Consider the following 17,828-nt stretch of genomic DNA (forward strand, 5'->3'; position numbering starts at 1 on the left):
GTATAAATACTTTTGAACGTTAAAGAAATGCTCAAGAGCTGCGGGTGTTGCGGGTGTGATGACGTCACGAGTATACTTCTGTTCCAATACACAATACGTGCTGCGTGCTCGCGTTCTCGTCAAGTCCGCTCTTCCTGTGTTCTTACCGAGAACAGACTTCACAAGAACGCGAGTACGGACTCGCGTTCTCGTGAATTGAGAAACGGCAGAGAACCCTGACAGGAACAGCTAAGGGTTTACAGTGAAATTGACAACCTGTCAGTCAGCGTCCTTTTAAAAGCTTTGGTTTCGAAGATCACACTGGAGTTAGAACTTGAAACAGCACCAACAACACACCTTTTCTCCAAATGTCCAAACAGACCAATGTACATTTACATCTACATGTGACAAAGTTACAGTTTCCATCTGATTAGGGTCATTTTTAGGGTCTGTAAAAACTGGGAACTTTATTTAAAGCCCCAAATAGTTTTATTTTCAAGACACAGTTTCCCCATTTACAAATAATTTGACATAATGATATGATATCTTGTAGCAGTTATCTGGGTTTTAATTAATTGAAATTATTGTGAATCAAACAAAAAGTTTTACAATGACTAATTGGTTTTAAGTTTTTGTTAGTACAGGAAGTTAAGGATGAAGAGAAAACTTACAACTGATGAAAAAACATTTAGCTAAAGAAGAAAATTACAACTATGGGAATATTTAGAGACGTCATTTCTGCTCAATCCGACAAAGAAAAAAAAATTGAAACATAGAATCTTTTTGCTAATAGCCAAATAAATGTGCTGCCTCTCTAATCAACATAAAATAAATGTTTTAAATATTTCACTTTCATCAAAAAAGAGTGAAAATCTCCTGCAGCTCAATGGCTGTAAACCCTCCTCTCTGCAACATAGAAAATCTGTGTATTGTGTATGATTCTTCATCCAATAATATCCATTAATTGTACTTGTCAAAGTCACACTTCTGGCAGCTTAGAGACACAGATACAAATATAATCATTAGCATACTGATACAAACCAAACAGTTAGACTAAAAAAACAAGACAGAAAACAGGACAGAATGGTGCAGTGACCAGACATTTGTTAGTTTTAATTACAAAATAATTATTTCACAACGCCGTTGCCAGAGGAAAAATGCTAATCAGTGAACATCAACCAAAAAGCTTGACTTCAAAATCTAGCATCAGGCAAGTGACCGTTAATGGACTTATAATTAAATACAGTTTATCAATGTGTTGTGATCGTAAACATACTCTGACAACATTTTAACCCTTTTCATCCTGGCACAAATATCTAATTTGAGAATCAAAACATTTAATAAAAGAATTTTAATAAAAATGATTGTAATTATTGCCTGATTTATTTTGGCAAGACATCCAGGAGAATTTCGTTCTAATCTGTGTGAATTTTCCTTTTTAAGTTAAATAACTTTTGTCAAATTTGATTCATAGGCTGTACATGTGAATGGTTTCTCACCTGTGTGAGTTCTCATGTGACGAATTAAATTACTTTTATCCCTGTAACTCTTTCCACAGGCTGTACATTGGAATGGCTTCTCACCTGTGTGACTTCTCATGTGAACAGTTAAATCAACTTTTTGCCTGTAACTCTTTCCACAGGCTGTACATTGGAATGGCTTCTCACCTGTGTGACTTCTCATGTGATAAGTTAAACCAACTTTTTGCCTGTAACTCTTTCCACAGGCCGTACATGTGAAAGGCTTCTCACCTGTGTGACTTCTCATGTGAACAGTTAAACCAACTTTTTGCCTGTAACTCTTTCCACAGGCTGTACATTGGAATGGCTTCTCACCTGTGTGACTTCTCATGTGATAAGTTAAACCAACTTTTTGCCTGTAACTCTTTCCACAGGCTGTACATATGAATGGCTTCTCACCTGTGTGACTTCTCATGTGAATTGTTAACTTGTGTTTGTTAATAAAACCTTTTTGACAAGTCATACATGTGAAAGGCTTCTCATCTGTGTGAGTTTTCATGTGATAAGCTAAACTTGTTTTATCTATGTAACTCTTTCCACAGGCTGTACATTGGAATGGCTTCTCACCTGTGTGAGTTCTCATGTGAGCAGTTAAACCACTTTTTTTCCTGTAACTCTTTCCACAGGCTGTACATTGGAATGGCTTCTCACCTGTGTGAGTTCTCATGTGAACAGTTAAACCACTTTTTTTCCTGTAACTCTTTCCACAGGCTGAACATGCGAATGCTTCCTTGCCTCTGTGAATCCTCATGTGATAAGTTAAATAACATCTGTAAGTGAAACTTTTTCCACAGGCTGTACATGTGAATGGCTTCTCACCTGTGTGACTTTTCATGTGACGAATTAAACCACATTTATCCATGTAGCCCTTTCCACAGGCTGTACATGTGAATGGCTTCTCACCTGTGTGACTTTTCATGTGACGAATTACACCACATTTATCCGTGTAGCCCTTTCCACAGGCTGTACATGCGAATGGCTTCTCACCTGTGTGAGTTCTCATGTGATAAGTTAAACTACTTTTATCCTTGTAACTCTTTCCACAGTCTGCACATGTGAATGGCTTCTCGCCTGTGTGAATCCTAACGTGATAAGTTAAACTACTTTTATACCTGTAACTCTTTCCACAGTCTGCACATGTGAATGGCTTCTCGTCTGTGTGAGTTCTCATGTGATAAGTTAAACCACTTTTACCCCTGTAACTCTTTCCACAGTATGCACATGTGAATGACTTCTCGCCTGTGTGAATCCTAACGTGATAAGTTAATATACGTCTGTGAGTGAAACTTTTTCCACAGGCTGTACATGCGAATGGCTTCTCACCTGTGTGACTTTTCATGTGACGAATTAAATCACATTTATCCATGTAGCCCTTTCCACAGACTGTACATGTGAATGGCTTCTCACCTGTGTGACTTATCATGTGACGAATTAAACTACATTTAGCCGTGTAGCTCTTTCCACAGGCTGTACATGCGAATGGCTTCTCACTTGTGTGAGTTCTCATGTGATAAGTTAAACTACTTTTATACCTGTAACTCTTTCCACAGTCTGCACATGTGAATGGCTTCTCGCCTGTGTGAAACCTCATATGATAAGTCAAATAACATCTGCGAGTGAAACTTTTTCCACAGGCTGCACATGTGAATGGCTTCTCGCCTGTGTGAATCCTCATGTGATAAGTTAATATACATCTGTGCGTGAAACTTTTTCCACAAGCTGTACATGTAAATGGTTTCTCACCTGTGTGAGTTCTCATGTGAACAGTTAAAGAGTACCTATAGGGAAACCTTTTACCACAGCTTGTACATGAGAAAGGCATCTTCATCTTGAATGTTCTCATGGGACTTTTTTTAAAAAAGTTTTCAGAACCAATTTTAGCAGAATATTTATTTGTCCCAGAGTGAGTGTTGTTAATTTTTTCTCTTGAAATGTCAGCAGCTCTTTCCTGCTCTTTGGTTTGCTCAACTCTCTCATTTTGTTTCTGCTTTACTCTAACTTTTCCTGGGTCCTCATTATTGTTTTCTCCCTGCTGTTGGCTTGCAACTTCAGGGGAGGCCTGAGACTTGAGTTGGTTCCTGTTTGGTTCCATTTCATTTTGGAGTCTTTGCACATTAGAAGAAATTATTAAAATGTCACCAGTCTTATGTTTCAGCACAAACTGCTTTTCAACCTGACCGATGCAGAATTGCCTCTCTTTCTCATTGAACAGTTGATGTTCTGGTTCCACTTTCTCCTGTTTTATCTTCAGAAGCTCTATTTCCTTCCCCCACCCTTTTATCTGACAAGGTTCTGGAATGTCTTCATTGAAAGTGGAGTTCCTCTCCTGGTTGCCGAGTTCAGTGCGAACCCCCTCGTCTTTACATGCACAATATTTTTCGGGATCTGAAAAAAAAAAAAACAATTCAATTCAATTTTATTTATATAGCGCCAAATCATGAAACATGTCATCTCAAGGCACTTTACACAGTCAAGTTCAATCATATTATACAGATTGGGTCAGATTATACAGATTGGTCAAAAACGTCCTATATAAGGAAACCAGTTGATTGCATCAAAGTCCCGACAAGCAGCATTCACTCCTGGAGAAGCGTAGAACCACAGGGAGAGTCGTCTATTCAATTCAATTAAATTCAATTTTATTTATATAGCGCCAAATCACGAAACATGTCATCTCAAGGCACTTTACAAAATCAAGTTCAATCATATTTTACAGATTGGGTCAGATTATACAGATTGGTCAAAATGTCCTATAAAAGGAAACCAGTTGATTGCATCAAAGTCCCGACAAGCAGCATTCACTCCTGGGGAACCGTAGAGCCACAGGGAGAGTCGTCTGCATTATACATGGCTTTGCTGCAATCCCTCATACTGAGCAAGCATGAAGCGACAGTGGGAAGAAAAACTCCCCATTAACGGGAAGGAAAACCTCCGGCAGAACCGGGCTCAGTATGAACGGTCATCTGCCTCGACCGACTGGCGGTTACAGAAGACAGAGCAGAGACACAACAAGAGAGACAAAAAAGCACAGAAGCACACATTGATCCAGTAATCTGTTCTACATTAGATGGTAGTAGCGGGTGAGCCGTCTTCTCTGGATGATGTCACAGTTAACAGAACGCCAGACCAGGTGTACCTACTATGAAGAAAAAGAGAGAGAGCAAAAAGTTAAAAGCTGAAATGACGACAGTAATTTCAATGTAATACAATGCAAAACTGGAGAACAGTAGACTGAAGAACAGTAGAAATCAGTAGAGTGAGAAAATTAGACCCTGATGTCCTCCAGCAGCCTAGGCCTATCACAGCACAACTATAGAGATAGCTCAGGGTAACATGAGCCACTCTAACTATAAGTTTTGTCAAAAAGGAAAGTTTTAAGATTAGTCTTAAAAATAGATAGGGTGTCTGCCTCACGGACCAAAACTGAGAGTTGGTTCCACAGGAGAGGAGCCTGATAGCTAAAGGATCTGCCTCCCATTCTACTTTTAGAGACTCTAGGAACCACCAGCAGACCTGCAGTCTGAGAGCGAAGTGCTCTGTTAGGAACATACGGGGTAATCAGAGCTCTGATATATGATGGAGCTTGATTATTAAGGGCTTTATACGTTAGAAGAAGAATTTTAAATTCTATTCTTGATTTAACAGGAAGCCAATGAAGGGAAGCTAAAATTGGAGAAATATGATCCCGCTTGTTGATTTTCATCAGAACTCTTGCTGCAGCATTTTGGATCAGCTGAAGACTTTGAACTGCATTTTGTGGACTTCCTGATAGTAAAGAATTACAATAGTCCAGCCTTGAAGTAACAAATGCATGGACCAGTTTTTCAGCATCACTCCTGGACAGAATGTTTCTAATTTTGGCGATATTCCTGAGGTGAAAAAAGGAAACTCTGGAAACCTGTTTAATGTGGGATTTAAATGACATGTCTTGATCAAAAATAACACCAAGATTTTTTACTTTATTACCAAAGGCCAAGTTAATGCCATCCAGATAAAGTGATTGGTTAAGAACTTTATTTTTTGAGGATTCTGGCCCAAAGATTACAACTTCTGTCTTTTCAGAATTTAGATGCAGGAAATTTAAAGTCATCCAGCTTTTGATGTCATCAAGACATGACTGCAGTCGAAAGTAATTGATTGGATTCATCAGGATTTATGGATAAATATAGCTGAGTATCATCAGCATAACAGTGGAAATTAATCCCATGCTGTCTGATAATTTTGCTGATCGGAAGCATATATATAGTAAATAGAATTGGTCCAAGGACTGAACCCTGTGGTACTCCACAGGTGACCCTAGAGTTTGAGGAAGATTTATTATTAACATGAACAAACTGGAATCTGTCCGACAGATAAGATTTAAACCAGCCTAATGCTTTCCCCTTAATCCCTACAGTATGTTCAAGTCTTTGTAGCAGAATATTGTGATCAACTGTATCAAATGCAGCACTGAGATCTAACAGGACAAGTACAGACACAAGTCCATTGTCTGAGGCCATGAGAATATCATTGGTGACCTTCACCAGAGCTGTTTCAGTGCTATGATGAGCTCTGAAGCCTGACTGAAACTCCTCAAGTAAGTCATTGCTTTGTAAATGTTCACAAAGTTGATTAGCAACTACTTTCTCAAGAATTTTAGATAAGAAAAGAAGATTAGATATAGGTCTGTAGTTTACTAACTCATCTTGATCAAGAGAAGGTTTCTTAAGTAAAGGTTTAATAACAGCTACTTTAAAAACCTGTGGTACATATCCATTTACTAAGGATAGATTAATCATGTCTAAAATAGTGCCACTGATCAAAGGTAATACCTCCTTAAACAACTCGGTTGGGATTGGGTCTAACATACAGGTAGAAGGTTTAGATGAAGCTATAATTTTACTGAGGACGAGGTAATCATGTTTGGGAGGATGCCAATTATCTTATTTTTAATGGAATCAATTTTATTTATGAAGAACCCCATAAAATTGTTACTACTAAGAGCTAAGGGAATGGATGGATCAACAGAGCTATGACTCTGTGTAAGCTTGGCAACTGTACTAAAGAGAAATCTAGGATTCTTTTTATTCTCTTTAATTAATGATGAAAAATATGCTGCTCTAACTATGCGAAGGGTCTTGTTATACAACAATAGACTGTCCCTCCAGATTAAGTAGGATTCCTCTTGATGTGTAGAGCGCCATTTTCTCTCCAATTTCCTAACATTGTGCTTCAAGGAACGCAGCTCTGAATTAAACCAGGGAGCCAGCTTTCTGTGAATAATCACCTTCTTTTTCAAGGGAGCTACATTATCTAATGCAGAACGCAGTGAGAAAGTCACACTGTTAGCAAAGGTATCGATTTGTGAATGGGAAGAAACAACATTGCTGCCATCTACAGGGCATTTCTGCAATAATGAGGATAATAAAAGGGGGACAGACTCTAAGTTTTGATACAGCATTATCCGATAAAGATCTACTATAATGGAACCCTCTTTTGGGGGTGGAGAACTCAGTTAGATTAAACTCAAATGTTATTAAAAAATGATCAGACAGGACAGGGTTGTGAGAGAATACTGTTAATTCTTCACAATCAATGCCATATGTCAGAACAAGGTCTAAAGTATGGAGCCGAGAGTGCGTCGGTTTATGCACATTTTGAGCAAAACCAATTGAATCTAGGATAGTTTTAAAGGCTACACTAAGGTTATCACATTCAGTGTCAACATGCATGTTAAAATCACCCACTATAATAACCTTGTCAGTATTTAACACCAAATCAATGCTTACACTTTTGAGTAAAAGAATACACAGTTCACTTTAATCCATTGATTAGCATAAACACTGTTCAGTTGTGGCTACAGCTAACCAGAGTTAACTACACAAATTCATACTACACAAATGTAACTATTAGTTTTACTACCAATAAACTGAGGATTCATAAGGAAATTTGAGGAAGCTAACGGTAGCCGCTAGCCAATAAAAAACGGCTGTCACTCAGTTTGTGTTATACATCTTCAAACAAAAAATACATACATGCTGCTGAATGTGCGCACCACTGTATATCTCAGGGGGTTGCTGTTTAAGTTAAAAGACTTTTACATTTTAACTTTTGCAACAGCAGTGGATAACCTTACTTGTTGTACCACTCCTGCTTTAACTGTTTGTGACTGAACCAAAAACGGTGAGAGACAGCAGGATCAATCTGTGGCAGCGGGAGCTAATAGTGGCACTTTCACTGGCATGCGACTGGCAAGAAGGTGCCATGGCTGTTCCAAATAATTATGTTTTATTGATATTATTTTATTGATATAATGAAAGCTTGTGGAACTTTAGACAGCTGTCCGCCACACATTTTCATAAAAAATGCCACCAAACTCGCTACAAACTACTCATGAACCCAGCCAATCAGTACATGACCGTCAGCGACTGCTGGAGTTACGGTCACGTAGTGTTTTTGGACTCGTAACCACTACAACTTTCAATTGTTTACGCGGCTTCGGAGAGCTCCGGGAGCAAGTCCCAGAGGCCCACGAGCAGCGGACTCACTGAGCAGCCCACACCGGAGGAGGACCAAGCAGAAGCGGTGCAGCTGACGGATTAAACACGGCTGTCGCGGAGGTTTGGATGCTAAGCTGAAGGCTAACCCCTATAGATCGCCACTACCATCCATCTTGCTCTGCAACGTCCGCTCACTGGATAACAAAATAGACTATTTACAACTCGACTGCTGCGTTCTCATCCTGACGGAGACATGGCTTACATTATCAATCCTGGACAACGCCGTTAGCCTGGAGGGGCTCGCTACTTTCCACGTGGACAGAAACAGACAACTCAGAGGTAAGACCTGAGGAGGTAAACTCTGCATTTACATCAATAACACCTGCGTAAAAATGCTAGAATAGTCACAAGCTTTTGCTCTCCGGACATAGCTTCTGACTGTTAGCTGCAGAGCCTTTTACCTGCCCAGAGAGTTTACTGTTGGTGTCATCACAGCAGTTTATGTGCCTCCCAGCGCTAATACAGAAGAGGCCATGAGTGTTCTCTATCGGACTATCTCTGAGCTGCAATCTGCACACACGGAGGGTGTTTTCATCATTGTTGGGGATTGTACCTAGGCAAATATGAAAACTGTTTTCCCTCATTTCAACCAACATGTGGATTTTGCTACTCGGGGAGAGAACACTCTAGATTTAGTTTACACAAATATAAAAGGCGCATTCAGAGCAGCCCCCCACCTGCTAACTGTGATGCTAATTCCTGCATACAGACCCCTGCTGATCAGAGCTAAACCTGCAGTGAGGCAGGCGAGAGTGTGGACTGAGGGAGCAATATACCCCGTTTACACTACCCTTTTTTAACCGAGCCGAGACCAGTCCGAGCTTGGTAACCGAGATAATTATTGAGTGTAAATGGTAAGCAAACTGAACTGAACCAAGCCAGACACAACCGGACCGCGCTAAGTGCAGACCAGTTCCAGGTTTGAGCTCGGCCTGGTTTGTCACTGGTCCGGTTATCTGATAACAAAGAGCGCATGAGCACGTGCGGTCAGCTGACATTTCAGACATTCATAAAAATACTAGCTTCCCTACCATGACACACGATTTCCGGTGATGATTCTGCTTAGCAGTGTGATGAACCTCAGCGTCTGTCGTTGTTTCCTGCGTCTGTAAATCCTTATTAGATGCTTGTTTGTCTTATCCATGTGCCAAAAGCCGACTCTGTCCAAGCATAACTTCCTAAATGTTACGGGCGCCGCCATTTTGATTTGCTCGGTCCCGCCTTCAATCCCAGAGAGCAGCAGTACCGCAGATCGTCACTAGGAGGCGAGGAGGAACCAAGGAACCGAGATAGCGTGATGTGTAAATGGTCGTCAGAACTAAGCTCGGCTTGGTTAACTGATCCAAGCTCGGACTGAGCCCGGGATGGATCGGTTTAACAAGGGCAGTGTAAATGGGGCTATGGAGGAGAACTGTTTTGAGTGCTCTGACTAGGACATGTTCAAAACTGCAGCAACATATGAAGACAAGATCCACATTGATAAGTACACCATGACTGTGTCAGCCTACATCAGCAAATGGATTGAGGACGTAAGCACCCAAGTCAACCAACGACCCTGGATGACTGAGGAGGTTCGCCAAGCTCTAAAAGCACGGAACTCAGCCTTCAAGTCTGGCGACAAGGAGGCACTGAGAACATCGAGAGCCAACTTGAACAGTGCCATCAGGTTAGCAAAGTGGAGCCACACAAAGAAAATCCAGGAGCGTTTCCACAACGCCAGCAACACCAGGAGCATGTGGAAAGGCATAGGGGCCATATAAGACTACAACACTCCCTCCCCCCGGTGGGCGAAGTTGATGCTGACTTCCTAAATGGACTAAATAACTTCTTTGGGAGGTTTGAGGCACTAAACCGGACTCCAGCAGTGAAAGCTGTCCTCCATCAGGAAGAGAATGTGCTCTGCCTTGACACAGCCGACATGTGGAAGACTGGTCTGTGAACACCACGTCACAGGTGAAGAGGGCACAGCAGCGCTTGTACTTCCTGCGGAAGATGAGGAGAGCACACCTGCCCCCGCCCATCCTCACCAACTTCTACAGAAGCACCATAGAGAGCATTCTGACCAGCTGTCTCTCTGTGTGGTGTGAAGGCTGCAGCGCCTCCGACTGGAAAAATGTGAGGAGAGTGGTGAGTACAGCATAAGGGATCATCGGGGCTCCTCTTCCCCCCATTAAGGACATTTCATCCTAACGCTGCGTATCCCGAGCCCGTAACATCATCAGAGACCCCTCAGATCCCCACCATGGACTGTTCTCCCTGCTGCCCTCTGGGAAGAGGTTCCACATCATCCGCTGCAGGTCCACCAGGATCTGCAAAAGCTTTTCCCTGTTGCCATCAGACTGTTGAACTATAAACTGGACTCTGCACCATATTTGCACATTTGCATCACTGCATCTCTATCTGGCATTACAAATGCTGCCGAACTTTTAGTTTCCTCTTTAAAGGCATACTATGCAACATTTTTCAGTTAATTAATGTGTTCCATACCGTTTTGTATGATTAAATGAGTCATTTCAGGTCGAACAAAGGTTTTTTCGGCCGCCCTGGTGGTCTGTGGGGGAAATACAGTACTTGCAATTGCAAGAGCCCTCGGCCCACACCCACAGGCTCAGATGTCTCGTGCAAGACCGCGAGAGTCGGTCTTGCTTTACGGCGAGAACTCCATGTGTTTTTGCCCTGCCATTCACTATAGGGTAGGTCACGCGTGACGTCAGCGCTACATCCGGGTCCCACGGGCAGGCAAAAGCAGAACTGTTCCCGTCTACTATCATTACAAAACTGGTGATTTAGAGCGTACTTTTACTTAGTTTATTTTTGGAATCTAAACAATGCCTACGACTTGTTGTGCTCCCGGTTGCACAGAGAGGCATTCCAAATCGTTGGATGTACGTTTCTGTCGTTTACCGAAGGAAGAAGGACGAAGAAAGAAATGGATATTTTCAATGAAAAGAGCGCAGGCAGACACTCCCAATGGACTGGGGGAGCCATCATACTACGACAGAATTTGCAGTCTACACTTCATCTCCGGTAAATACAACTTAATTCTGCTCTAGTCATTGTTCTACTTAAATAGCGGCGGAGGGGAGGTGGCGATCGCTAGACGGGCCGGAGGAGCGGCTGCTGCTGCTGTGGCAGCCGCTTCTCCGGCTCCATTACGCCCCTGTTCACGGGCGCTAGTACGTCTGTGTTTACGCTGCAATGTCGCCGACACCCCCACCCATTTTAAGACAAAAACACCAAAATAATCCGTAGTGAATGATGTTTTTTTTAACCTACCGGGCGGGTCTTCCTCTCTGCTGAGACGCGGTCTGTGTCCGACGCCGCTTTGTGCTGTTGCACAAACATGTGTGAACAACATCCATCCATCCATTTTCTGACCGCTTAATCCCTCATGGCGTTGCAGGCGTGGCTGGAGCCTTTTTCCCGATATAAAATAATTGTGGCCGTCCAGTGGTTTCAGGGGCTTTCATGCTCTCTCGTGTGTACTGGCCTGCCGTGTTTATGAGGCAGCTGTATGTCGCGGTACGGAACACTTGGCCAGCATTTCACAGACTCGCTCCGTCCCTTCAGGCTTTTGCTGTGTGGATCTGGCAATCTGATACCATCAACCACGCGCAAAAGCAACAACAAAGAACCGCGTGTTAACGTCAAATAAACATGCAAGCATATCAAGTTTTATTATTAATTATCATTATTATTATTATTATTATATTTATTTATTTATTTTTTATGTTGGCGAGGCGGTAGCGTGAGTTTGGCGTGGCGGCCGCATCGCCAAGATAGCGCTGCGGGAAACCCTGATGTTCATACTTTCACTGTTAGCCATTGTTTGTACTGCCGTTTTTTTTTTTACTTTTCATTGCGTTCGCCTGTCTGCTAAGCTCAAAACAACCGCGCCTGGCTTGACGGAGAAAACAGAACAGCTGAGCATCTTTACGACAGTACACTTTTACTTTCGCCCTCTGGGGGGAGCCTCGCTGGAAAATCAACCCCGGTTGCATAGTATACCTTTAATGCGGTACCGCGCACGTGACGTCACCGTCTCAAGAGCAACGCCCCTTTTGCCGCTTAGGTAGGGCATACAGGAGAGAACGCATACAGGAGAGAACGCACGGATAACGGATATGACCGACTTTACAGCCGTTAAACTTTCCCAAGACGATGTCCCAGGCACACGGTTTACTGGTCGCACTGTCGAAGAACACACCAACCTTCAGCTCAAACGATGGCTTGAGGTTCGAGGGCTTAAAAAGACTGGAAAACTGGCGAGTTGATGAACGGTAAGCTTTGTTTTTTTTTTCCTGCGCGGCGATCATGGCAGCGTCGGTCGTTTTTTTTTTTTGTTGTTTGCAATCACCGTCCAGGAATGGGTATATGTTTAATGTTTGTCTCATTTGAAATGTTTCTGAGTAAGCTATCCTGGTAGCAGGCTATCATGTTAGCGCCTGCTACCATGATAGCTTATATGCTGTCATGGTAGCAGGCGCTACTTTATTAACATGTCGGCCACCAAAATACTCTTACCTTGACTTGATGTCGCTGGAATTGGGTCAGGATGTTCTTCGGTTGGGCCCTTTCCTCCGACAAAATGCTTGCTACATATGTACTTGAATTTGGTAACTTTTTCCGGGTTGAACTGTTGTGTAGGCCGACCGCACCGGTCCCAGCGCACACATTTCTCCTTGGCAGTCTTGAAGAAAACATCCTTCATATGCGGCCGATCAGCGTACCTCGAGTCGCTGTTGCACGTTCCATAGCAACAATGTTTAAAAACCATGGTCTTAGATTTGGAAAAAGCAGTCGTTTTACCGAGTAAAAGCAAGGGTAACGCACAGCTCTTTTACAGCAAAACAGCGACGGGTTTCCGGAGTTTGCCCCACTGCCTACCACGTGATGTGACGTCATCGTGACGTTGTGTTTCTAAAAATAGCTCGCGCGCGGTACCCCATTATTCGCAACTCAAAGTAAATGCATCTTTGCACAAATGCCTTTTTGCACCATTATTTTTGCACATAAAAAATGGTTTGAACATTTTCCTGCATACTGTTATTGCAAACAGTTTTTTCTCCTGCATTGTTTATATTTTGACCACTGCTGCACTTTATACTGTAATGTTGCCTTATTCCACCTGGAATCTCAGTGAGTGAGTTTATTAAAAGGCATGATTTAACTTGAAGTTTAATAAAACAGTTTTTTAGCCATGTGACTGGAGACCTGTCCAGAAAGGGCAAGCCCCTCCACCCCTCTACCCCCCACCCCACAGCCCTGTGTGACTTCGAGCCGTGTTCACCTATCTCTAAGGGAGAGCCCAGACACACTACGGAGAAAACTCATTTCAGCCGCTTGTATCCGGGCTTCAACAAAACAAAACTTCTATAATTTATATGTAAACGCTTAATACGATGTCTATCTTTGTTTAAGAGGCAATATATATATATATATATATATTTCGGCATGAAATATTTCTTTATTTACACATTTGTCTACACATTGTGTAAACATCATAGCATTATGATTAGTGATTTAGCCATTATTTGCCAGAGTTTATCAGTTATGGCACAAGGATGTTTTCATTCCAATTCTAAAAAGTGATTGAAAAATACTAAATAAAAATATTTTTTGTACAAGCATGTTTTTTACTAGTGTCATTTATTGCAAAATTGCAATAATTAGCAAAATCCCCAAATAGGCTTTTACAATTTCAGAAATAAAAAGACAAAATATGTGATTAATTTGCGATTAATCTCTAGTTAACTATTGAATTTATGCAATTAATCGCTATTAACATTTTTAATCGTTTGACAGCTCTAATAACAGCTCAACTGTTTGGACTGTAACTTAAGACTCTCTCTGTCTCTCTGTCTCTCTCCGAGGTTGGTCGTGTCTTTTCTCTCTCTGCAGCTTTTACCCCCCTCCCCTCTCCTGCTTCTGCTGCTATGTCTTGTCTTCTGAGCACTTTCTTCATATCAACCGAACTCTGAAAAACATGGATCTGGTAAGCTGGTCTCTCAATACTATTGATACATTTTTTTCGACGGGTAGGCAACGTAAGGGGGTCCCGTCCGGTCCTGATTTGACTTATTTTGTGAGATACACCCTAAATTCCTGGAGGAAAACGGTGTGTCTTTCGACCTTGTCATTCCTGGACGTTTGAAATTTTCACATTGGATTAAGGATACTGGGATCTCTACTTATTGTTTTTTGTGGATTTTTGAAGAATCGGCAAATAGCGGATGTCGGAGCCATTTGGCCTTGATCAGGCAGCCGGCTGCATGACGCGCTCAACTGTGGCTGTGAACGGACAAACCTGGCAGGTGAATGGAGCGAAGCCGAAAAGCTGCCTGTGTTGGAACGCAGACTGACTTTGGTGGTTGAACTCAAGGGGAGATGGGATAAAATCTGGAAGTGAAGCGCGAAAAAGACCAATAATTTGGAAAATTGGATTTACATGTGGAGCCAGCAAAAGACTTAAAAGCTGACAGGAAAGACAGTGCAGCTTGTCTCATAACAAATAACATATTTGGATTCCCTCCCTATCTCTACTCCTGGATTGTTATGGCGGAGAGTGCTCAGAAAAGCCCCCGGCTACCCCCCTCCCCCGCTGACACCTGAGGATGCTTCTCTGAACTGTGGGCCGGCTAATAACATCAAGGACAATGGCCTCTGGAGAGTGTTCACAGAGATAAAACACTTTCGCCCAAACACACACGCATAACTGATACTCAAAAAACTGATGAATTACGCACACGTGACAGGTCTCAAATGTTTACCTTCTGCATACATGTTGTCTTGTGTTATTTGTGCTTTTTCGTGCTATGAGGGTTTTTTGTGTCAGTTGTTTGTCTCTTTATTGGTGAGAGCATAAATAGGCAAACATCTGTCTCTTTTTTTCTTCCCCCCTCTTTCCCCCATGTTGTTGCTCTTTTTTCAAGAGTTCAAGGGCAGCGCCTCGTGAACTCCGTGTAGGCGGGGTTCGGGGCTGTTTGGAGGAATGTGGCCTTGACGGCTGCACTATTTAGCAGCGGCTAACTGGCTGCGTTCCTTGGCAACGCAAGGCCTCAGTCAATCGTTCCCCCGAAAATGTTTGTTTGTTTATGTGATGGACGGTTGTACTGGAACTGATTTTTCGATTGCAATGCAAATTGTAATTGACAATAAAACTTTATTGATTGATTGGTTGATTGATTGATTGATTGATTGATTGATTGATCTAATTTCCTGATGTAATGGAAGCTATCTCCATTACACTCCCGTAGTCCTCGGCTTTTACTGGCTACAGCAGCACAACCCGCACTTAAACTGGGCTGAGCGCAGGCTTGAGTCCTGGTCTCCATTTTTACCATTCACACTGTCTTCGGTCCGCTGTGCCCTCTGGGTCTAACCTGGAGGACTCCATTAAGGAGGACCCCGTAGACCTCCATCTGGTATCAAAGTTATGTTGGGATTTGAAAGCACTGTTTAGTAAGAGTAAGGCAAAGTCGCAAGACTCCACCTTTGGCCCCAACCTGCCCGGCGCCCCGCTAACCTCCAGTCGGCTGTATAACATCTCCCGGGCCAAAAGGCAGGTCCACATAGATTATATAAACGGGACACTAGCCACTGGAATCATTTACCCTTCCTCCTCCCCTTTGGGAGCCGAGTTCTCTTTGCCCCTCTTTATTGACTACCGCAGTTTGAAACAAATCACTGTCAAAAATAAGTACCCGCTTCCCCTCATCTCATCGGCGTTCGAGCCCGTCCAGGACGCAACTGTCTTTTCAAAATAGGACCTGCGTAATGCATTTCATCTCATGAGAATCCGCCAGGGGGTTAAGTGGAAGACTCCTATGGACCAGTATTTAGTCATGGTCTTTGTACCAACTCTCGAGCCCCAAACACCCCTGGTCGCACATTGAACTGGACTTCGTCACTGGCCTTCCCTCCTCCCAGGTGATGACCACCATCCTAACGGTTGTTGACCGTTTTTCCAAAGGCTGTCACCTGGTTCCTCGTCGTAAGCTCCTCGCGGCCTTTCAGACTGCTCAGTTCCTGGCCAGGCATGTGTTCCGCCTCCACGGCATCACCCAAGAGATCCTTACAGACCACGGCCCCAGTTCACCTCTGGTTACCACCCCAAGTCCCACGGCCAAGCCACACGTATGAAGCAGGAGCCAAGAGTCCTTCTTCGCTGCCTCACCTCATCCAATCCCACGAACTGGAACACAGTCCTCCTGTGGATCGAATATGCACATAATTTCCACATCTTTGCTTCCACCAACCACGTCCCCTCTAAAGTCTCACTAGGTTACCAGCCTCCTCTCTTCCCTAGCCTGGGTGCCATTCCGAACTTAGTCCCGCCCACAACGTTTTTAGGTCGGAAAGTTCGGTCTGGCATTGCTCAATAGTAGCGCAAGTATGCTCGCCCAATATCTGGCGGGCCAATCAAGCTTTTCACAGAAGTCCGATGGAGCGGGGGTGGGGGGTGGGGGTGGCTGGGAGAGACAAGCTTTGCGCGGACCCTGCCATTCACTATATGCACGCGCGAAAGCAACAACAAAAAAAACGCGTTTTACCGTCAAACAAACATGCAAGCATTAAGAGTTAGTTTTTTTTTTTTTTTTGGAATGTTATACTTTTAAGTTTTCTCTATGTGGCCTATTTACAGAGTTATTGCGTAATTAAAATAAGTAGTGTGCATAATACCGCTGGTTATGATTTATTTGTTTTGTGTTTATCTGACTGACGTGTGTTGCTTTATTAACTCAATACTTGCTGGAATAAATTGTAAATGTCTGCCAAGGACGACAGCAGCTTATAAAATAAATAAATAAATAAATAAGTAAATAAATAAATAAATTCTATAAATGTTTTTCCTATCTAAGTGAGTTTCTTCTGAGTCAGGACTCGAATAATTGAGAGGAGAAAGAGGGAAAGAAAATAATAGTAATAATAGTATATGAAAAAACAGACATTTACTTCATACAAATGTTTAATCTTGGAAAAGAATGAAGGTGTAATATATTCAACAAATTATTAACAGTTACTAACATGGTTTAAAACAAAGATATAACTCCTATTAAGATCTTATACAATAGACAATGCCTATAAACTTACAATTAAAAATAGTTTGAATGGAAATTATTTAAGGATTATTTACTGCATTTTCACAGGTGGTGAAAAAAATGAAAGGAAGCAGCATGTGGACATGACTAGAACTGATTTACATTAGGTCAGGTGTAGTCATGTTCACTTAAACATGCAGCCAGCTGGAGCAGCTCCCTGTCTTCAGCTGCCGGATGGCCGTCCTCTTCTGGGTCAACCTCCTCGTCCTCCACGTCCAGCTGGTCCCCTGTCTCTATACTAATATTGTGAAGGATGCAGCAGGCGGTGTTACTTTTATGTGAATGTCAGGCTTACCTCCAACTCTTTCCAGAAGATGGAATTGGAATGTGTCTTCAGACCAACAAAGGCACGCTCATGATGTTAATCAACCTTGGCGTGGTGCTGTTGTAGCGTGCCTCCATGTGACCTGTACCTGTATAACTTAACATGTGAACAGGTAAATGCTGATTGTCTTAGTCTTTCCAATTAATGTCATCTGGAATCAATTGTGCCTCATGTGTTCTCATGTGATAAGTTAAACCAACTTTTTGCCTGTAACTCTTTCCACAGGCTGTACATATGAATGGCTTCTCACCTGTGTGACTTCTCATGTGAATTGTTAACTTGTGTTTGTTAATAAAACCTTTTTGACAAGTCATACATGTGAAAGGCTTCTCATCTGTGTGAGTTTTCATGTGATAAGCTAAAC

The 17,828-nt window shown here is 42.5% G+C and overlaps 1 protein-coding gene across 1 annotated transcript in view; it reads right to left on the minus strand.

The window, feature by feature from the left end:
* Positions 1 to 1,051: 1,051 nt before the first annotated feature.
* Positions 1,052 to 17,828, minus strand: part of LOC118565233 (zinc finger protein 585A-like) — a 29,920-nt gene continuing 13,143 nt past the window's right edge. Inside the window, exon 3 of the mRNA XM_036145393.1 lies at positions 1,052 to 2,890. Coding sequence (XP_036001286.1) covers positions 1,423 to 2,890 — 1,468 coding nt within the window. The 3' untranslated portion in view covers positions 1,052 to 1,422. The remainder of the gene's footprint in view (positions 2,891 to 17,828) is intronic.

The sequence above is a fragment of the Fundulus heteroclitus genome, chromosome 13 (genome assembly GCF_011125445.2).
Source record: "Fundulus heteroclitus isolate FHET01 chromosome 13, MU-UCD_Fhet_4.1, whole genome shotgun sequence".
NCBI classification, from domain to species: domain Eukaryota; kingdom Metazoa; phylum Chordata; class Actinopteri; order Cyprinodontiformes; family Fundulidae; genus Fundulus; species Fundulus heteroclitus.